Below are 22,463 nucleotides of genomic sequence, written 5' to 3'. Positions count from 1 at the left end.
CCAGCCCTCACCGTGCTCCAAGTGGCATCTGCTGATGGCCAACCTCCTTCCCTGTGTCTGTGGGACCCCCTGCTCCCCTCACCCCCGCCCTACACCCCCCGTCCCCACTCCCCCCGGCTGCCTGTGCCGCCTGAGCCGCAGGTTTGCGAGTTCCAGGCGAGCGTGAAATCCTTTCTAAACTTGGTAACCCCGTCGCTGGCAGCTCTGCAGCTTGTTTTGCAGCCTGCGTGGGCCCTGCTCTCCCTTCTTGAGGAGCAGGGCAGGGGAGGGAAGCGCCGACTCGTTCCTATTACTTGCCGCGGTTGTGTAATCCCTTTGGAATTTGCTTTGAAAAACTATCTGCCCCCGGGAGCCGCTGACCCCTGTCCCCAGGGAGGCTCTGAAAGGAGCCTGGGGAGAAGCCCAGAGCAGCCCCCGGCTCGGGTCAGCTTGGAGTGTCCCAATTTGAGGGCAGAAAGTTGGGATTTGGGTGCCTCTTGGCTTCCCTGGGATTTGGGGCTTTGAAGGGAGAGCCCCAGGGAGGTGCTGGGCAGAGAGGGGAGCAGCCCCGTGCCCATCTCCCACCAGCCAGCAGAGGCTGGTGATGCCACCTGCCCAGGGGATGGTAAGGCTGAAAATCACCCACAGGGGCCCCCGTAAGGAGCAGGAGCCTGTCCAGAGCCATCTGCAGGGAGTGCAGGAGTCTGGACTGGGAATCCCAGCTGGGAGTCCCTGCAGAGCCCTCCCAAAAGGGGCTCTGGGAGCTTTCCCTCTTCTACGGCTCATTTTTGCCACCTCTCCAAGGCACTGCTCTGGGGAAGAAACAGGGGCAGGACAATTGCAGCTGGTGGGGTCAGTGACAGCCCTCCCCAAGGTGCCAGTGTCCCCATCTCAGAGGTGCCATTGTCCCCTCCCCGAGGTACCAGTGTCCCCATCCCAGAGGTGTGGGTGTCCTCTCCCAGAGGTGCCACTGTCCCATCCCAGAGGTGCCACCTCCCCGAGGTGCCATTGTCCCCATCCTAGAGTTGCCATTGTTCCCCTCCCAGAGGTGCCATTGTCTCCCTCCCAGATGTGCAGTTGTCCACTCCCAGAGGTGCCATTGTTCCTATTCCAGAGGTACAAGTGTCCCCTCCCAGAGGTCTGGGTGTCCCCATCCCAGAGGTGCCAGTGTCCCCTCCCCAAGGTGCACCCCAGCCCTCCGGGCAGTTCTGCAGCTCCTGCAGGGCTCCATTTACAGCCCAGCAGAGACACACGGAGCACAAACACGGCCAGGGCCGCCCTCCTCCTCCTCCTCCTCCTCCTCCTCCTCCTCCTCCTCCTCCTCCTCCTCCCTGCCAGGCTCTCCTGGCCGTGCCTCAGGTATTTCCGAGCCCTGGAGCCCGTCCCAGAGGCTCCCAAGGCTCCCCATGCAGGGAGGTGTGTGTTTCTCACGCAGGAAGAAGGTGACCTGTCCTTTGCTCTTAATGACACTTTGAGCATTTCCTTTGGGGTTATTCAGGGAAAAGGGAGGAAGTCAGTCGGGTGACAAGGTAACAGAGTCCTGTCCTACAAAGCCAGCGGCGCCCATTAACTGTAACTGGTGCTTAATGGGGTAATTGCCTGCTGGGCCCGCGGGGATTTATTTAAAGACGTGCTTTAAGGCACATGGCATGAGCCATGTGAAAGCAGCAGTGTCCTTGGATAGCAGCTAATTCCCGTCTCAGATGCGCTGCTGGCACCGCGGCACAAACACCGACAGCTGTGGGCTGGCTCCGTCCCTGCTCTGCCCCTCGGGGTGCCCATCCCACCCCTCCACTCCTGCTCCTGGCAGGCAGCAGCCCCAGCTGTGCCAGGAGAGGCTGTGGTGGGCTCCAAGCACGTTTTGGGATGGTGAAGTAGAAGGGGAAACACACGAGCCCGTGCCTGGAGTTACACTGAGCATTTCCTGGCTCATGCTGGGGTGAAATACGGCTTTGATGGAGCAGAGCAGGGATGGGGTCACAGCCAATCCAGGCTCCTCCATGGCCCCGGGGAGTGGAAGACCCTCAGCAGAGTCCATCATTCATCCTTGCTGGGAATTGCTGGGGCTTGCTGGGAATCTGGGCTGCCAAAGCCAGGGAAGAGGAGAGGAAGAGCTGCAGCTGAGAGGACAAGCAGGATGTTTCATTCTGGGGAAGAGAAGGGACATAATCACAGAACCGTGGAATCCCAGACTGGTTTGGGTTGGAAGGGACATTGAAGAGCACTCAGCCCCACCCTGTGACTTGGCCAGGGACACCTTCCACCATCCCAGGCTGCTCCAAGCCCCATCCAGCCTGGCTTTGGACCCTTCCAGGGATCCAGGGGCAGCCACAAGAGCTGAGTTGCATCCCTGGGGGTGATGGGGAGAAGCAGCAGAGGCTTGGGGAGTCCCCCATGGGATTCCTGGAGCTCTGAGAGACCAAAGGAAGGGACACACTCACAGATCCACAGCAGAGCTTGAGAGGAGCTGAAACCATGACTGGCATCACTTATGGCGGGATCAGCAGGACCGTGGGAGCCCAGGGTGAGGTGGAAGGCATCAGAGCCCAGGGGGTTTGAGAAGGAGCATGTCCATGCCCTTCAGGAACTGGGACTGGCACCTCTGCAGCCCCCAGAGCTGGTGAGGGCAGGGCAGAGCCCACGAGGTGCTCAGTGAAGGGGTTCCTCCACAGCCACCAGCGATCCCTATTGTATTTGAGTCACCCCCAGATGAAGGAAAGAAGGAATGATGAATCTGACTCCATGTTCTCAGAAGGCTAATTTATTATTTTAAGATACTATATTATATTAAAGAATGCTATACTATACTATACTATACTATACTAAAGAATACAGAAAGGAAACTTAGAGAAGGCTAAAAAATAATAATGAAAAAAACTTGTGACTCTCTCCAGAGTTCGGACACAACTTGGCCCTGATTGGCCAAAGAGTGAAAACAACTCACAGCAGAATCCAATGAAACAATCACCTGTGGGTAAACAATCTCCAAACACATCCCAAAGGAGGAAAATACAGGAGAAGCAAATGAGATAAGAATTGTTTTCCTTTTCTCTGAGGCTTCTCAGCTTCCCAGGAGAAAAAACTTGGGCTATCACAGACATCTTTTCTGAAAAATCCTTTCCTTAGGATTTTTCCTCCTGAGAAGCTGAGAGACCTCAGAAACAAAATGTAAACATTGATTATCTGCTGCTGTGGAATGCAACGGGTGGATCTTTGATTGGCTCATGTTGGATGTTTCTAATTAATGGCCAATCACAGTCAGCTGGCTGGACTCTGTCCGAGCCACAAACCTTTGTTATCATTCTTTGATATTCTATTCTAAGCCAGCCTTCTGATGAAATCCTTTCTTCTATTCTTTTAGTATAGTTTTAATGTAATATATATAATAAAATAATAAATCAGCCTTCTGAAACATGGAGTCAGATTCTTCATCTCTTCCCTCATCCAAGAACCGCTGTGAACACTGTCTCACTGGGTGAAGGGATTTTTCCAGACAATGTGAATGCCTCAGATCTATGCAGCTGCAGAGGGAAACCCTGAGGCTCAGCACCCACTGGAGCTCAGGTCTGGCATTTGCTTTGTCCCCCCAGGTGCTAAACCTGTTTCTGGCTCTGCTGCTGAGCTCCTTCAGCGCCGACAGCCTGGCAGCATCAGACGATGATGGGGAGATGAACAACCTGCAGATCGCCATCGGCCGCATCACGCGCGGCATCGCCCTGGGCAAGGCCGCACTGCTGGCGCTGCTGCGCCGCCTCTGCAAGGGCAAGAAGGTGGCACCCGAGGAGGAGCAGGAGCCCAGTAAGAGGGACAACCCCGCGCTCAACCACCTGGACACGGCCCTGGAGCCCAAGTCGGGGTACCTGGACGGCATCACGGGCAAGGAGCACATCTTCATGGATGAGCTGGAGCACATGAACTTCATCAACAACCCCAGCCTGACGGTGCAGGTCCCCATTGCCTCCGAGGAGTCTGACCTCTACGAGGAGACCAGTACACAGTCTGACACTGAGGACACCAGCAAGGTCAGCGAGGGGGTGGAAGGGAAGGGTTTCACCCCAAAACTGGGGCTGGCCCGTTCTTGCTGTGCTGCCCAAAGAGTGATGTTGGTTTGGGTCACTTTCAGCTTTCCCACAGAGCATGGCATGGGCCAAACTTGGTGTTTTCCAAGCTGGCATTTCCCAGCTGGAGGGGAGAGGAGGGTCCAAGCAGGGTTTTGGCTGGTTTGGGTCAGGCTGTGGGGTCATTGCTGATGCCAGAGGGCCCCACAGGGGCAGCACAGGGCAGTGCAAGGGTTGGAGCGCCCTGTTTGGGGTTAAAGATGTCCCAGAGGAACCCGATGCCAGGAAATCTGCTGATGGCACTATCATTGGATCCACTGCTAATGCCTCATCCTGGGGGCCCAGACCAGATGGAGGAGCTTAGCAGGGGTGAACATGAAGCCAGGGGTGGGGGATCCAAAGCTGAGACAGCTGAGCCTGGTCTCCAGGGCACTGCTGGGGTCCACTGGGGGACAAGAAACTTGGGAAGACCCAAGTGGACACAAAAGGGTGAGGGTGTGGTGAGAAATTACTGCTCACACCAAAGTCCTGGGGACACAGGGGGCAGCTGGAGGTGCTGAGGGGGACCGGAGCAGGCGCATCAGCCTGAGGAGGGGCTTTGCTTGCACAATAGGACAGCTCTGAGCAGGGATTTGTCATGACTGGATGGCAAACGTGTTCCAGGAGCTGAAGGAACTCTGGAAAGCTCCATCCCAACCAGCCCTGCCAGGCCCAGGAGGCACCTGGTTGGGACTGCACAGGGAGCCCAGGAAAGGCTGGAAAATGAAGCAGGGCTCCCAAAACTGCAGAGCCTCTCACCTCCCTCCCCTCTGCAGGCTCCTCACAGCTCAGCGCGGTGACAGGGACCCAGCTTGGCACAACGTGGGGCAAGGAGAGGGGACAACCATGATTATTTATTGTTATCTGGGGCAACAGGGAGATTTCAGCATTTGAGGTGCAGAGGGGCAGCAGGAAAGGTGGGGCTGGCTAAGGGAATGGACCAGGGGAGTTGCTGCTCTCAGCTCCCTCAGAGTTGCCACCAGGAGGGCTGAGAGTTGGCATTTCCCCCCATATTTTTCCTTCCCAACCCCAGTCCCACAGAAGCAGTGCAGAGGTGATGCCAATGCCAGCCTGGCCATGATGGGAGGGGACACACAGGGTCCCCATGGACCTCAGCTCCCTGTCACCCCAAAGTGCTTTCCAGCAGGTGGGAAAACCTTGGGGTGCAGCCATGGGACCTATCCTGGCACAGCTCTGGGCTTTGGGGTGTGCTCACAGAGAGTACCCACTCCAAACACTGCATGGGAAAACTCTCGGCTCAGCAAAGGCAAAGAGCACCTCTCAACGAGTAAATACCAGTTCAGCCCATCAGGGCTGCTGGGTTTGGTGCCTAAATTCAGCCAAAGCTGACTCAGGTGGGAGCCAAGAGGGTGCATTAAAAACAGAGGCCCTGCCCAGGCAGGGGGAGTGATGGGCTGAAATTTAATCTGCATGAAATCGTAGATTATTTGGGTTGGTGAGAGTCTCAAAGACCATATAATTCCAATGCCCTGCCATGGAAGTGACACCTTTGTGACAGTGTTCACAGGGGTCTTAGGATGAGGGAAGAGATGAGGATCTGAAGGCTTGATTTATTATTTTATGATATTTATTATACTAAAACTATGCTAAAAGAATAGAAGAAAGGATTTCATCAGAAGGCTGGCTAAGAATAGAAAAAGAAAGAATGATAACAAAGTCTTGTGACTCAGAGAGTCCGAGTCAGCTGACTGTGATTGGGCATTAATTAGAAACAACCACATGAGACCAATCCCAGATGCGCCTGTTGCATTCCACAGCAGCAGATAACCATTGTTTACATTTTGTTCCTGAGGCTTCTCAGCTTCTCAGGAGAAAAAAATCCTAAGGAAAGGATTTTTCATAAAAGATGTCAGTGACACACCTTCCCCTGTTCCAGGCTGCTCCAAGCCCCAATATCCAACCTTGCCTTGGGCACTGCCAGGGATCCAGGGGCAGCCCCAGCTGCTCTGGGCACCCTGTGCCAGGGCCTGCCCACCCTCCCAGGGAACAATACCCAATTCCCAATCTCCCATCCATCCCTGCCCTCTGGCAGTGGGAGCCATTCCCTGGGTCCTGTCCCTCCATCCCTTGTCCCCAGTCCCTCTCAGCTCTCCTGGAGCCCCTTCGGGCCCTGCAAGGGGCTCTGAGCTGTTCCAGCCACTCCCCATCTCCAGATGAGCCCCCCCAGCTCTCCCAGCCCGTGTTCACCAGGTGAAATGACAATGATTTAATCCAGCACTCAGGCGCTAAGGGAGGGATCCTTGTGCTGTCCCGGGGCCGGTGCTCGGTGCGTTCACAGCCGGGCTCAGCTGCAGATGGAGCCAGAGCCCCGCGCAGCGCCTGCTCCGCTCCCACCCCAGCAGCTGCAACCGCCCCGGCAAATCCTCCCCAGGGCCAGAGCAGCTGCTGTGCAAGGAAAAGCTCCTTTTCGGGGAAATGGCAGGGACAGGATCATCGCAGCTACAATCGCAGCTGGTTTCTCTTGGCAGCTCACAGCAGGGAGGAGCTGCCAGCCTGGACATTGGGGCTTGCAGCCACCTGGGACAGTGGGAGGTGTCCCTGCCATGGCAGGAGATTGGAATTACACGGTCTTTGTGACTCTCAAATTTGTGATTTCACGGTAAATCGCAGCCCATCATTCCCCCCCTGCCTGTTTTTAATGCATTCTCTGGCTCCCACCGTGTGGCTCCGCAGAATCCGTGCAGGGCTCCTCCCATGGGGCTCCCACCCTGCTGGTGTCCTGAGATGCTCCTGGCTCTGTCAGTGGGGCTGAGGGAGCTGGGAAGGGGCTCAGCCTGGAGCAAAGGAGGCTCAGGGGGCCCTTGTGGCTCTGCACAGCTCCTGCCAGGAGGGGACAGCCTGGGGGTCAGACTGTGCTCCAGGGGACAGGGACAGGAGCAGAGGGAACGGCCTCAGGCTGGACCAGGGCAGGTTGAATTGGATATTGGGAAAATTCCTGCATGGAAAGGGGTGTCCAGCCCAGGCACAGCTGCCCAGGGTGGTTTGGAGTCCCCATCCCTGGAGGGGTTTAAAAGCCCTGTGGATGTGGCACTTGGGGACAGGGGACAGTTGCAGCCTCAGCAGTGCTGGACTCGATGGTCTCACAAGGCTTTTCCAATCTGAACAATTCTGTGATTCTCAGGGCTGTGGATTTTGGGGTCAGTTGAGTCAGGGTGAGACAACCCCAGGCAGGCTGGAGATGCTGTGCCAGGTGTGGGATGAAAATTGCTCCCCGAACCTGTTGGTTCCAGGGGTGGGATGGAAATTGCCCCCCAAACCTGCTGGTTCCAGGTGTGGGATGGGAATTGCCCCCCAAACCTGCTGGTTTCAGGTGTGGGATGGCTCAGGAGTCCCCGGGGATGGGTTTTATCCCTGTCCCCACCCAGTGGAACCAGCCCTGAGCTCCACCCACAGATCTCCTGGGATCGGTGACCCATCCAAGGCCCTTTTGGCCCTTCCCCCACAACTCCAGGGCAGTTGCTCTGGTTTGTCCCCAACCTGACCCTCTCTAAGGGGATCTCTAAGGTGTGTCAAAGCCACATCTTCTCTGTGGCCCCTGACTGTGCCTCAGTTTACCCCAGGGGCTCCTCCCTGGTTTTTGGAGGATAGAGCAGCTCCTTTATGGATTTACCAAAAGCAGGAGCAGCCTGAGGGAAGGATTATCTCCTTCCCATGTAAGCCAACACCTTCCTGTGCTGGAAATACCATCCTGGACCCTCTGGTTCCTGCTGCTCCCAGGCAGGATAGGCAGGGCTGGGGATCTGCTCCTTCCTCAAGTGTTGCACGAGGATCTTCTCAGAAAGCCAAAAAAAAAAAAAAACAGAGGAAAAAGAGTCCCAGGGGCTTGCCAAGGTTGTCCCTTGTTATCAGACCCTGTGGCCTTGCTGAGTGGTGTCTGGGAAGGAGCCAAGCTGAGCTGGGAACAGGATGGAGCTGGAGAGAGGCATTTGGGATGCAGGTTTGGAGCTGGGGAAAGGCATTTGGGATGCAGGTTTGGAACTGGGGTGATCCTTGGGCTGAGGGCCCTGCAGCACGAGCTGAGCCAGAGGGAGGAGAGAGCAGAGGCTGCTGGGTTTCTGCACCAAAGGGGGGTTGGCAGAGCAAGGTTGGATAGGGACAAAGAGGAGGAGGAGGTGAGAAAATCAGAATCAGCCTGAGGTGGTGGCACAGGTTGATGGGAGATGGAGCTGCTGTGCTGGGAGGAAGGCTGGGATCAGGGCACCTTCTGTTCCTCTGAACCTGGATGAGAAACAAAGCTCAGGTACCAACAATCCTCCAAGACTGGCATCCCTGGATGATTCAACAACTTCTGGGCTGTGTGTCCATGGGAGCATCCTCCAAATGAGGGGGTCCCAGCACCCAGGAGTCCTGCCAGGCTCTCTGGGACACGAGGAGCATGGCTGGAGCTGGCCAGGAGCCTGGCCTGAGCTGCTGTCCCCCTGCAGAACCCCCTGAGCAGTGATAACGCCTCGTCCGTGTGCAGCACAGTGGATTACAAACCCCCTGCACCCGAGGAGGAGGAGGTGGCAGAAGAGGCTGAGGAGAGCAATGAGCCTGAGGAGTGTTTCACTGAAGGTGAGAGCAGGGCTGGAGACCCTGGGGGCATGGGAGATGGGTGTGGAGAGGGGAAAATGGGGCTGGAGGGGCCTCTGCCAACCAGTTCTTGCAGCACAGGGACCCCCAGGCTCTCTGAGCTCAGCCCCAAATCCTCCTGCAACACCCCAGAGATGATCCCCATGGAGCTCCCCTTGTGCACCTCACCTAAACCCAGCAGGATCCCTGTGACTGTGTTCAGGGGTCTTAGGATGAGGGAAGAGATGAGGATCTGACTCCATGTTTCAGAATGCTTGATTTATTATTTTATGATATATATTATATTAAAACTATGCTAAAAGAATAGAAGAAAGGATTTCATCAGAAGGCTGGCTAATAATACAAAAAGAAAGAATGGATAACAAAGGCTTGTGGCTCAGACTCTCTGACCAAGCCAGCTGACTGTGATTGGGCATTAATTAGAAACAACCACATGAGACCAATCACAGATGCACCTGTTGCATTCCACAGCAGCAGATAACCATTGTTTACATTTTGTTCCTGAGGCCTCTCAGCTTCTCAAGAGGAAAAATCGTAAGGAAAGGATTTTTCATAAAAGATGTCTGTGACAGATCCCGGTCCAACTTCCACCAGGGATGGTTTAAAATGCCAATAAAACTGGGAACAGTGAGAACACCCTGGCCAGGAATAACCCCAGCCCTGTGTCCCCAGGCTGTGTGAAGAGGTTCCCCTGCCTCTACGTGGACATCACCAGTGAGAAGGGGAAGATCTGGTGGAACCTCAGGAAAACCTGCTTCCGCATCGTGGAGCACGACTGGTTCGAGACCTTCATCGTCTTCATGATCCTCCTCAGCAGTGGAGCTCTGGTAGGTGCCACCTTCCCCTGCCCTGAGGGCTCTGCAGCAGCTTCCCAGCCTAGGGGAGCCCAGGGAGGGTTGTAGGATTGATGGGGTAGGATGGTCAGGATGGACGGAGATGAGAGATCTCTGCAGCCAGGCTGTGGAATTTGGAGTTTATTGCAAAGGGCCTGGGCGCAGGGCCCTGCTGGGAGCTGCCAAACACAGCTCAGAGCAGGCTGAGAGAAGAGAGGGGGAGAGAGGATGAGAGGGTGAGAGAGCGAAGTTCCTGCTCCAATACCATAAATCTTCTTCTGTGCTGAATATTCTAATTCTCACTAACCAATCCAGTACAAGATACAAACCCTATAGCATTTACATACAGCCTATAAGAATCATTACATTCCCATACTGTGTTACATTTTAAACCCTAAAAACTCCTCTTTGGGCCCCTCCTGCCAAGCTGTAGGGTCTGCTCTGACCCTTGGGCCTGTCTGCAAGCAGAAGGTGTTGTTCCATCAAAAGGGGATTACCTTCAGCTGGCCACACCATTGTTTTCCAGTTGTTCAGTAACTGAGGGATCTCAAAGCTTGCTTTCATTTCAATCTCACTTATAGTTTCCATATTCTCAAAATCTTTTGCCAGACAATAATATTTATGAGGCTTTCCTGTTTCATCTTCCCCAACAGAGGTTGTTATATTTACTTCTTCCAGACAGGTCTAATAAGCTTTTGGAGGCCAATAACACACCCAAGATAGCTCAGCTACCCTTCGAGGCATAAAAATCAGCAGAATGGCTTCTGTTGCAGTGTTGGAAATAAAAAGGTTTTATAAAAGGCAAAATAACAAACAGAAAAACCAAGCCAGACGTTCTTGCTCCTAGTAAAACACTTTACAAAAGCCATTTGTTTCTTTATTCACTTCTTTTTCTGCTAAGTTGCCTAAGCAAAACTTCTTAGCTTCTGTCCAATTAGCTATCCTTAAATTTGAAATGAAGTCCCCCACATCCTATGAGGTGTCTTTTCACTTAATCGAAGACAAAAAACTTCTAAGCTTTCTTCCCTTTTAAGAAGACAAAAGATAGTTTTGTCACCCTGTCAGCAGAGAGCACACTGCTACAGGAGGGGACAGAGCCCAGGCTCTGGGCATCTCCTGTGCCAAATGATCCAGCTGTGGGCAGATGTTTGATTTCAAACCCCATTTGGCTCAGATCTAACACCTTCCAGGAGCCCTGGTCACCCTCCACAGCATTCCTGGACCATCATCCACAGGCTGTGGTCCATGGCTCGAGGGGATCCACTGCCCACAGCCCCCACTGCTGCTCTTGATGCCAGCTATGAACCATCTGAACCATTTATGGAGCTTCCTGTGGTTCCTCATTTCACCATCACCAGCTGTCAGGAGATGCTTGACAAAGAGTTCATGGCTTTTATTTTGGTGTCCAGCACCTCCATCAGTGCCTGGTGCCCCCTCTCATAACCTGGTGTTCTGTTAAATCAACCTAATTCATTATCAGTGTTTGCCTGGTGCTCTTCTCTGAGTGTTTGGGCTGGATTTAACCCAGGAAATACAAATATCTCTGCAGGTTTGGAGGTGAAGAGAGAGGGAAGGAGAACAGAGGGGCTGAGAGGCTTTTCAGATACCCTTTACATGTCTTAAATCAACCTAATTCCTTATCAGTGTTTGCCTGGTGCTTGTTGAGTGTTTGGGCTAGGTTTAACCCAGGAAATAGAAATTTCTCTGCAGGTTTGGAGGTGAAGAGAGAGGGAAGGAGAACAGAGGGACTGAGAGGCTTTTCAGACTCACTTTACATGTCTGTAGCTCGCTCTGAGGTGGTTTGGGGATGTCTGAGGTTGTAGCTGGAGCAGGAATTGAAAGCTGTGCTACCCCAGCTGTGCAGCACCTGGTCACCACAACCCTACCTCCAGTGCTTACTCAACACGTGGGTGTGGCAGTCAGGGCATTTTCAAAATTCCCAAAGCATCCCAAGGTGTGGGTTGGTGTCCTGGTTTTGAGCTGAGACACCTGGGAGCTGGATGCAGCTGGACCTTGGCTTCAGTGAAGCTTTGCCTTGGGGCCAACCCCACAAAGCCAAGCAGGAGCTGGACCCCAGGTGGATCAGCTCCTCATGGACCAGTCCTCCTTGGGCTCCAGCTTCCTGAGCCCTGGAAAGCAGGGCTGGGATCAGGGGACCTCCTGTTCCTCTGAACCTGGATGAGAAGCAAAGCTCAACAGTGCTCCAAGGTTTGCATCCCTGGATGATTCAACAGCTTCTGGGCTGTGTGCCCATGGGAGAGGAAGGCAGGGAGATGCCAGCAAGGGTGTACTCTGGGATGCCACAGGTCTACAGAAGGATGTGACTGTCATGGAGCTCCATGGGGTCCCACAGAAGGATGGGACTGTCACAGAGCTCTGTAGGGTCCCACAGAAGGATGGGGCTGTCACAGAGCCCTGTGGGGTCCCACAGAAGGATGTGGTTGTCACAGAACTCCCTATGGTCCCATGGAAGGATGGGACTGTCACAGAGCTCCCTGGGGTCCCATGGAAGGATGGGACTGTCATGGAGCTCCATGGGGTCCCACAGAAGGATGGGGCTGTCACTGAGCTCTGTAGGGTCCTGTGGAAGGATGGCACTGTCATGGAGCCCTGTGGGATCATGTGGAAGGATGTGGCTGTCACAGAGCTCCACGGGGTCCCACAGAGGGATGTGGCTGTCACAGAGCTCCATACCCCTTGCAGGCTTTCGAGGACATCTACATTGAGCAGCGCAAGGTGATCCGCACCATCCTGGAATACGCAGACAAGGTCTTCTCCTACATCTTTGTCATCGAGATGCTGCTCAAGTGGGTGGCCTATGGCTTCAAGGTGTACTTCACCAATGCCTGGTGCTGGCTGGATTTCCTCATCGTGGATGTACGTGATGGGCAGGGCCAGGCCAAGAGGCTTGGGGCGTTAGGGGCTGCTGTAAATGAACCCAGATTGTATTTTAGAGGATAGAAGGGTGGCTCTGGAATGAGGGCTAATAGCATTACTTGGAATAATGGTCCCCCATAAGATGGAACACTTCATTGGTTGCAGGAACATTTCAAACCATTGTGTCTTACACCCAAGCCAAGAACACGCCCTGCAGTTCCACCAGGCCCAGCAGAGCTGTGAAGGGACACAGGGTCTCCCAAATGGTCCATGACAGAGCAATCTGTCCTTTCTGTGCCTCACATCAATTCCAACTCACACTCAAGAGGTATCATCCTGCCCCGGGATCCCTGGAAGTGCCCAAGGCCAGGCTGGACAGGGCTTGAAGCAGCCTGGGATAGTGGGAGGTGTCCCTGTCCATGGCAGGGGTGACACTGGATGGGCTTTAAGGTCCCTTCCAACCCAAATCATTTTGGGATTCTGTGACCCTTGAGGTGTCTGGTCACCAGGAACCCCAAGGACTCAATGTCTCTGTCCCAGGGCTAGAGGATGATCACCAACCTGAGGGACTGGGGAGAGAGGGAAGGGCAGGAGCTGCAGCTGTGTTTGCACCTGAGTTGCTGCTGATCACTTGGGCTGCTCCTTCCAGGTGTCCCTGGTCAGCCTGACAGCAAACTGGCTGGGATACTCCGAGTTGGGAGCCATCAAATCCCTGCGGACACTGAGGGCTCTGCGACCCCTGCGTGCTCTGTCCCGCTTCGAGGGCATGAGGGTGAGTGTGCCCCATGTGCTGCTGGCCCTGGCAGGGACATGAGAGCCCTCAGCAATCCTCCGCATCATGGATGGTTTTCAGGGGCTCCAGACTGGTGGGATCAATGCTAAGGTACCTTTGGTCCAGTCTGACCTCACCCAGTGCTGCTGGGGAGGGCGAGATTGGGCATGGGGACACATGAAGGTCCCATCCAGGGCCCCCAAGGTCTTTTCTGTCCTTGCAGGTGGTGGTGAACGCCCTGGTGGGTGCCATCCCCTCCATCATGAATGTCCTGCTGGTCTGCCTCATCTTCTGGCTGATCTTCAGCATCATGGGGGTGAACCTGTTTGCAGGGAAGTATTACAGGTGTGTCAACACCACCACTGGGGAGCTCTTCGAGATCAATGTGGTCAACAACAAGAGCGACTGCATGGCCCTGCTCTACACCAACGAGGTCAGATGGGTCAATGTCAAGGTCAACTTCGACAATGTGGGCCTGGGATACCTGTCCCTGCTGCAGGTGGTACGTCACGACATGGGGTGTCACCATCCAGGATGTGTGGAGAAGGGTGGTGGGATGGGGTTTCTTAGCTGCTTCTTGGCTTCAAAGCTTTTTAACACCAAAAAAAACCTTAGGAAAGGAGGGAAACTCCTAGCCTAGAGGAAAAGGGATGAGGTAGAAGGTGGGGAAGGTTTCACCAGGGAGCTGCTGCAGATGGGTGCAGCAGCACCAAGGCTGGCACTGCAGAGCAGCCTCTGCCCAGCACAGGGTGGTTTTTAACATCAAAAAGCCCCTTAGGAAAGGAGGGAAACTCCTAGCAAGGAGGAAAAGGGACAGGGTAGATTATGGAAGGGAAAGGTTTCACCAGGGAGCTGCTGCACCCATTTGCAACACCAAGGCTGGCACTGCAGAGCAGCCCCTGCCCAGCACGGGGTGCAGGAGTCAGGAGGGGAGGCTCTGTGGGACCCCTGCAGCTCTTTGGAAAGTTCACTCTGCTCCAGCTGTGGGTTGTGAGGCTGTGCGTGGGGTGGGTGACGACTGGAAAAAGGACACACAAGTCCCCTGGGGTTCCACTGAACTCCCCACAGCTGGGCCAGGCAGCAAAGGGGAACTGCTCCCCACAGCTTTGATAAAAATATAGATGTGGGCTGCATTATTGGGCAGACTGGGGCTACTCCCATCAGATCCAGGGGAACTGGTGGCTGCAGAATCGGAAAACAACCCCAGCTGATGACTCTGCTTCTAAATTCAGCTTCCTCTTCAGCCTTGTTGTTCCATCAGATTCAGGAAACAAAATGTGCAGACCTTTTGTTTAACAAATCAGCAGCCAAAGGCTGTAAGAGATGCAGTGGAGACCCTGTAAAAGACTTGATGAGGTGCCCCCACCCTGCTGGGATGGGAATTCAGCAGAAGCAGAGGCAGGATGTGGAAGTCAGGGCTATGGAAGTGGCACAGTTTGGGACTGGAAAGGAGGCAGCTGGCCCTGGCACAGCTCTGCCTTTGGGAAAATGACTTTGAAGGGAGCAGAAAGGAGAAAAGAGTCAATTGCTTCTGTTCCCTGCCTTGTTTGCAGTGGTGTTTTGGAAAGTCAACGGTAGCCTCAGCCCCAGAATGGTCCATGCATATTCACCTGGGAATTTCCATATTTCTGGGACATTTTTCTTGTGGATTCAACCCTTGTTCCTCTCCTGCCATTCCCACAGAGTGCTCAGAACCCCAGACATGCCCCCGTCACCTTCCCTTTCTTCCCAGCCACAGACAACTCCCAGAAAATACATTCTCCACTGCCACAGAATCCTTTGTGTTGGAAAAGACTCCAAGTCTGACCATTTCTGTTCCCACAGGCAACCTTCAAAGGCTGGATGGACATCATGTATGCAGCTGTGGACTCCCGTGAGGTGAGGGACACACAGGGCTGGCTCCAGGGCTGGATTCCCCTTGGCGCACTGGGACCAGGAGCCCAGAGCTGAGGCTGGGATGGATCCTTGGCTACAGCATCACCTCTGGCTCTGCCTTTTAGTGCTGCATCCCACCCATGACTTCTGCCAGGACATGAAGGCTACAGGGTGGAGAACCCCCCAAAATATATCAGATCATGGAATCCCAGCATGGTTTGTGTTGAAAGTGACCCTAAAGCCCACCCAGTGCCTGCCCCTGCCATGGGCAGGGACACCTTCCACTATCCCAGGGTGCTCCAGGCTCTGTCCAACCCAGCCTTGGACACTTGGGCAGCCACAGCATCCCACTGGCTGAGGTGCACAGCCTCAAAGAGGGCAGCCACGTGTCCCTGTGCCACCCCTGTCATTGTCACCTGCAGCCTGGCCCCACACTGGGCTCCCACCCCACTGCTGGGGCTGTCTGCTCCACTCAGCTTCAGTTCCAGGGGCCAAAATCCCTGTTCTGTCCCCACTGTTCCAGCCTGGAGGGTTCATCCTTCTGCCTGCTGTGACATGATGTCCTCTGGGACCCCTCCAGCTGAGAAAGCTCATCCCATCCTGAAAGTACCTGGCTTGCCTTGAGCAATCAGTGGGTTATGAGAACAGAGCAGCCAGCATTCAGCCATGGGGTTCAAAGAGTTATTAAAAAACCCCAAGTGTTTGAAGAGTGATGTGCAAAGGCTGTTCCTACTGTGATCCACCCCCAAAAGTGTCCCCACAGCAGAAGGGGTTTCCTACTGTTCTCCAATGACACTGGGGGTCACCCCACACACCTACAGGCCTGAAGGGGTGATTTTCATTGCCCTTTTTAGCACCCTTTCATCACCCTCTGAAAATCCCTCAGGCCTCTGCCCCACCTGGGGCAAAGCTGGTTTGGGAGAAAATCCTCCCTGTTCTGCCAAGTGCTTCCATCAAAAATGGGGGAAGCCAATGGGGTCAGCTTGGGGTGTCTCTGGTTAAACACAGAGCAGGATTAAGGGATGCTCCTTGGGATGAGAAGCATTGTCCAGGGATGTCAAGCCAGTCACCCAGCTGTGCTGGTTTGACAGATTAATCCACTTTTCCTTTCCCCTCTCAGATATATTTCAGCCCTTGGAATGCTGATTATAGGGAAGAAACTCATCTGCTCATTAATATCACTGCTAAGGACATCCTTTCCCATTCCCCAGCCCATGCTGCGGGGTCAGGGGGCAGCATGTCCTTGTCCCTCAGTCAGTGTCACAGCGATGTCCCTTCCTGTGGCTGCTCCCATTGGAAACACACAAAAGTTTTGGAGCAGCCATACCCTGGCTCTGTCCAAACACCACAAACCCCTGTCTGGGGGCTTGGGGACACATTTCTGGGACAAGGTCAGCCTCACATTTCCCGTCTCTCCTGTCCAGATTGAAGAGCAGCCACAGTATGAGATCAACCTCTACATGTACATCTACTTCGTCATCTTCATCATCTTCGGGGCCTTCTTCACCCTGAACCTCTTCATCGGTGTCATCATCGACAACTTTAACCAGCAGAAGAAAAAGATGAGTATTTCCTGGCTCCTGAGGGGCTGCTCTGGGTTGCAGGGGGCCAACACAGCAGCAGGGTGATGGGACCAGGGCCACTATGCCCAGGACTGGGATGGATCCCAGAATTCTTATCCATTAGTTGCTTCCTGCACTGGGCAAACAGCACATGGAGCTTTGTGTCCTGGTCACAGCAGTCACAGAGGACTTCATTTATGGGTGCAGAGGGAGGAAGCAGAGGGAGGCTGTGTATTCTCTTACTTGGGCCATCACTTTTATATTCTTTTCCCACCCTGGGATCATTTTCCCATGCACGAGGTTGAGACTCACCTTCTCCTTCCAAGCCAGTAGCTCAGGACTGCCAGCCCAGAGCAGGGGAGGAGGGTGGGCAGGGCCAAGCACACTGGTGGTGCTGAGCAGGCACTGCAGGACACAAAGAGGATGCCTTGCTCCCAGCAGGATCTCTGGGGCTGGAGACACTTGGTGGGGAGGGACATGGTCAGACACACTTGGTGGGAAGAGAATTCCCAAGACTAACAGTGGTGATTCCCTTTATAATTTGGAGGCAAAGACATCTTCATGACAGAAGAGCAGAAGAAATACTACAATGCCATGAAGAAGCTGGGCTCCAAGAAACCCCAGAAGCCCATCCCCAGGCCAGCGGTACGTTGGGCTCATCCTCCTGGAGTGCAGCACACAGGGAACACTTCAAGCCACCAGCTATCCCCAAGGGAACAAAAAGGGTCCAGGGAAGACCATTTGCCCCATTGTTGTTCTTCTGACTGGACCTGGCCAAGAGCTGGGGCTTCAGAAGAGGCTGACATCATGCCACCTCCTTTGGGTCTGCCCTTTACCCCTTGGTCTGCTGGCAAGGGCAGTGATGGGGTTTCTTTTGCAGGAATTTGGGGTTTTTTCCTGGTTTGCCTCTCAGCTCCTCTCTGGCTCTCTCTCCTCTCAGGGAAAGCTCAGCTTTCAATGCCCCAGAAGGGACCCTGGTCCAGCCAAAACATTTTCAGTTGTGATTTGGGTTTTGCAGCCCTGCACAAGGGAGGTCCTTCCCACGTGTTAATTTGTGCCCTATTAGCTGTGGGTGTCATTAGCAAGTGGCTGTGCCCTGTGCCCACTCCTCCTGGCTGTGGCGTTCCCAGATGTGCTCCATCCTGAGAGGTGCTGGGAATCCTCCCCCCATAATTTTGGGGGCTGTGAGAGCCATGCTGGCCACAGCCCTGAGGTTTCCCACACCTGTAAATACGGTTCCTTCTTCTCTTTCTGCTGTGTTTTTGTTTTGCTGTGTCTGTCCTGTGTTCCCACCTCTTCTCTGGTGCTCCATCGTCGCCCTTGTGTCCCTCACTGCAGAACAAAATCCAAGGGAAGGTGTTTGACTTCGTTACCAAGCAAGTGTTTGACATCACCATCATGATCCTGATCTGTCTGAACATGGTGACCATGATGGTGGAAACAGATGACCAGAGCGAGCTCAAAACCTCTGTCCTCTACAAGATAAACCTGGTCTTCATCGTCATCTTCACCGGCGAGTGCGTGCTCAAGATGTTCGCCCTGCGCCACTACTTCTTCACTGTGGGCTGGAACATCTTTGACTTCGTGGTGGTTATCCTCTCCATCCTAGGTGAGTCCTGCTGCTCCCACCAGTCCCTCAGGGATCCCACAGGACAGTGATGGGTGGAAGTGGTCTCACCAGTCCACACCCACCGGGCTGTCACTGGACTCTGCTTGTACCCATCCTCTGAGCATGGCCAAGCCAGCAGGACCCTGGGGCATGACAGATGTGAGGCCATTCCAGGCTGGCAGAGGGGCTGGGGATCTCTGCTCCTCCTTTATCATTGTAATGGGCCCCCATCTGGATAATAATTAGTATAGACTCTATTATGCACAGAAAGTTGATTAATAATAATCTTTATTAAGAAACCTATTGTTCTTATAGATAGTTACGATACAGTTGGACTTAATTGGTCCTCTAATTCAAACAACATCACCATTGGCTAGTTTAGGAACCACCCTTTGGTAAACAAATCTCCATAACGCATTCTACATGTTCACTATACCAGGTGCAGCAAGTTAAGATAAGAATTGTTTCTTATTCTTTTCTCTGATCTTCTCACAGCCTTTCCCCAGAACAATGCCTGGGAAAGGTCTGTTTCTCTCTGTGGCCAGAGAGCTGCTGCCACACTCCTTGCTGTTATTTCCCTTGGTGTTCTCTTTCTCTGAAACAGAGCAGCCAGAGTTTAACCCTTGGGTCTGTGCTCAGAGGTTATTTTTTAATGTTTTCCCTGTCACTGGAGGAGCCATTGGGGTGGCCTCACCTCTCTCTGTCTGCCCAGGTGGAGCCAAGAATCTCCCCTTCACCTCCCATTGGTGGCACATCAAACTCATCTGCCCTTCCTCTCTCCACAGGTATCGTCCTCTCAGACATCATTGAGAAGTACTTTGTGTCCCCCACACTCTTCAGGGTGATCCGGCTGGCGAGGATTGGCCGTGTGCTGCGGCTGATCCGAGGAGCCAAAGGCATCCGCACGCTCCTCTTTGCGCTGATGATGTCCCTGCCCGCCCTGTTCAACATTGGCCTCCTGCTCTTCCTCGTCATGTTCATCTACTCCATCTTCGGCATGTCCAACTTCGCCTACGTCAAGAAGGAGTCGGGGATCGATGACATCTTCAACTTCGAAACCTTCGGGAACAGCATCATCTGCCTCTTCCAGATCACCACATCAGCAGGGTGGGATGGGCTCCTCAACCCCATCCTCAACAGCGGCCCCCCCGACTGCGATCCCGAGCTGGAGAACCCCGGGAGCTCGGTGAAGGGAGACTGTGGGAACCCCGCCATTGGCATCTTCTTCTTCTGCAGCTACATCATCATCTCCTTCCTCATCGTGGTGAACATGTACATTGCCATCATCCTGGAGAACTTCAGCGTGGCCACGGAGGAGAGCAGCGAGCCCCTCTGCGAAGACGATTTTGAAATGTTTTATGAAACCTGGGAGAAGTTCGACCCTGACGCCACCCAGTTCATCGCCTACAGCACCTTGTCTGACTTTGTGGACACCTTGCAGGAGCCACTCCGAGTTCCCAAGCCCAACAAGATCAAACTCATCACCATGGATCTACCAATGGTTGCTGGGGACAAAATCCACTGCCTAGACATCCTCTTTGCCCTGACTAAGGAAGTGCTGGGAGACTCGGGCGAGATGGATGCCCTGAAGGCCACCATGGAGGAGAAGTTCATGGCTGCCAACCCCTCGAAGGTTTCCTATGAGCCCATCACCACCACCCTGAAGAGGAAGCACGAGGAGGTGTGTGCTATCAGGATCCAGAGGGCGTTCCGGAGGTACCTCCTGCGGCGCTCGGTCAAGCAGGCCTCCTACATGTACAGGCACAGCCAGGACACGCTGGGCGAGGACGCGCCCGAGAAGGAAGGGCTGATCGCCACCAAAATGCAGGAGATCTATGGGAACTCTGGGACAGATGTGGAGACAGCCCCTGCCCTGGGCCTCAAGCCCATTCCCAGCTCAGAGACGCCCCAGGATGCTCCTGAGGAAGCACAGGTTTGGCGTAAGGAACACGTGGTGAAAGAGTCGCTGGTGTAACCACGAGGAGGTTCCACCTCTGGCCCAGCCTGAAGAGACTTCATTTGTATCTCCTGTTCAAAGCTCTTCCATGCACAGATCTCTAGATCTTAGATATTGAGCTAATTTCAGACATTTCAAGCAACCACCTTGAATTTCAAAACAGGATCTACTCCTGATCCTGGGTTTTACAGCCCACTGCACTTGCAAAAAGTTAAATTCTTTTTCTTATGAGAACTCAAATGTGAAATCTGTTGTCGGTGAAAGAGAAACAAGTTAGTTTTGAAATCATCTCATCACGGTAACGATGGTTTTCAGGCGTGAACAGAAGAGTATGGTTGTCCTTTCACTTAAAGTAATTATTTATTAATGTTATTTCACAATTAAGAGATTTTCCTGTATTTTATTCTTCCAGAGTGCAGCCAAGCAACCAGTAAAGATGAGCCAAGTGAAATAATATTAAGAATAATTACGGAAAAAAAAAAAGGTTTTGTGAACAAAAATCTCCAAAGTCTTAAAGCAGCACCTTTCTTTTGAACCTCTGAATAAGCTTGATGATTATTTTTTGTTACTTACAAGAGAAAGTGCAATTATGTCTTAAAAATTGGTTTGCAAAGCCAAAGCAAAGCATCTGCAAATTTGTTCTCAGGGTTAAATATCAGGTTTTCAAAGTCTCTGAATATGCATTGAAAGCAGGAATCATTCAGATCTCTGTAGGACGAATGTAAACACTATTTATAGTCAGTATTTTTACTCTGTTTTCCCATTTCCACTCAGGTTTTGTGGCAGGAAAGCAATGGGTAAAGATAGGATTTGGAAAACATCCTCCAAGAATCCCCAGTCCCCAGGACAAAACTCTCCAGGGTTTTCTTCCTAGCCCTGTTCCAAGAGGAACTGTCCCACTGGAGTGCTCTTGGTTGGCATTCCAAATGTCCTCTTCATTAGTGTTAATTAATGAGATGTACCCCCAGGGATTGGAGCACATGTTTGAACAATCCTTTCCATGAGCTGCCTTAGGGGTGCCCAAAATCCCACCCAAGCCCCAAGTGGCTGCATGGAATAAAAGTTCCCATTGGGGTGTGAATCCCAAAATCCTCAGGCAGAGCATCCTTCCCCAGGCTGGGGCTGCAGAGAGGCCCTGGTGGCACGCTCTGGATGGGCCAGGCAGGTCCTCACCAGGAAACCTCCAGGCAGAGGAGCGTTTTCCCAGGGAGAAAAGGGATTTGCTGTTCTTTACACAGCTGAGCAAAAATGAAAGTAAATCAAGGAAAATCAACTCGGCACAGCTGTGGCTGCCCTGGGGCCCTGGAAGTGTCCAAAGCCAGGTTGGACGGGGCTTGGAGCAGCCTAGGACAGTGGAAGGTGTCCCTGCCTATGGCAGGGGTGGCATTGGATGAGCTTTGAGGTCCTTTCAACCCAAACCATCCTGTGATTCTGTGAAAAATGGGCAAAAGGCCCTGAGTTCACCTCTGACCACCTTCTGCCTTCAAAAGGGGAAAAATCCCTCTTGAGATCAAAACAAACATGAACCAAAACCTCTTCCAGTTCAAGCAAGGCTGTTCCTGTAGCCAAAAACTCTGATTTTTTTGTACTCTGATGATTCTCTTCTCTTCCTGGGCTGCTTCGGGCACTGCCACCCCAGGTGCCCCATGGCCAGGCTGGCCAGGAGTGGTGCTGAGCCACTTTTCATGGCCAGCATTTCCATGGGAAGCATCCCTGGCACGGCAGCCCCTGCCCGGCCCGCAGTTCACAATCGATGCTGCTTCTACGTTTGTGTCGTCAGGGATGGGGAAATGCCCCAGAGCAGGGTTTGTGCGAGCTAAAGCCATTTTTCTTTGTACATTTCTTACAATAAACAACTGTAAATGATCTCTTATTACGGTACCAAGTTTGTTGGGGCATCTTGAGGGGGGGATATATTTTTGTAGTGCAGAGCTTTAACGCACTTTATTGATGAGGACCCACAGTATAATTGGGAAGTCAATATTTATCTGCTTGTAGATATTGTATTCTTTTTTAAAGGAGCTGTACCCCCTTTAAATTGCCTTTAATTCCCTTCATTAGGTTTCCTTGGAGAAGAATTGAGAGTGAACTTAGATTTGTTTCACAGGCAACACCCTCCAACACCCCTGTGCTGGGAGGGGTGAACACCCCTTCCCTTGACTCCCTGTGCTCAGCCAACCTCAGCAGGACCTGGGGGTCTCATCCTGCACAGGAACCTCCAGGGCTGTCCTCTGAGACCTCCAGCCCAGTTCCCAGAGCTTCTGCTCATGATCCCATCCCCAGGAGCCACAGGAGATGCTGCTGTGGGC

The 22,463-nt window shown here is 53.2% G+C and overlaps 1 protein-coding gene across 2 annotated transcripts in view; it reads left to right on the top strand.

Annotated features, from left to right (window-relative positions):
• The window catches only part of SCN4A (sodium voltage-gated channel alpha subunit 4), a 53,500-nt gene extending 31,473 nt beyond the window's left edge, over window positions 1-22,027 (top strand). For both annotated transcript variants that reach the window (XM_074557527.1, XM_074557526.1), the window contains exons 16-26: window positions 3,570-4,001; window positions 8,522-8,651; window positions 9,342-9,496; window positions 12,206-12,379; window positions 13,029-13,151; window positions 13,375-13,653; window positions 14,976-15,029; window positions 16,451-16,588; window positions 17,129-17,233; window positions 17,927-18,197; window positions 18,983-22,027. In XM_074557527.1, the coding sequence (XP_074413628.1) occupies window positions 3,570-4,001; window positions 8,522-8,651; window positions 9,342-9,496; window positions 12,206-12,379; window positions 13,029-13,151; window positions 13,375-13,653; window positions 14,976-15,029; window positions 16,451-16,588; window positions 17,129-17,233; window positions 17,927-18,197; window positions 18,983-20,172 (3,051 nt within the window). In that variant the 3' untranslated portion in view covers window positions 20,173-22,027. The remainder of the gene's footprint in view (window positions 1-3,569; window positions 4,002-8,521; window positions 8,652-9,341; window positions 9,497-12,205; window positions 12,380-13,028; window positions 13,152-13,374; window positions 13,654-14,975; window positions 15,030-16,450; window positions 16,589-17,128; window positions 17,234-17,926; window positions 18,198-18,982) is intronic.
• The last annotated feature ends 436 nt before the right edge of the window (window positions 22,028-22,463 follow it).

The sequence above is a fragment of the Zonotrichia albicollis genome, chromosome 23 (genome assembly GCF_047830755.1).
Source record: "Zonotrichia albicollis isolate bZonAlb1 chromosome 23, bZonAlb1.hap1, whole genome shotgun sequence".
NCBI classification, from domain to species: domain Eukaryota; kingdom Metazoa; phylum Chordata; class Aves; order Passeriformes; family Passerellidae; genus Zonotrichia; species Zonotrichia albicollis.
This window is presented reverse-complemented; position numbering and strand designations above follow the sequence as displayed.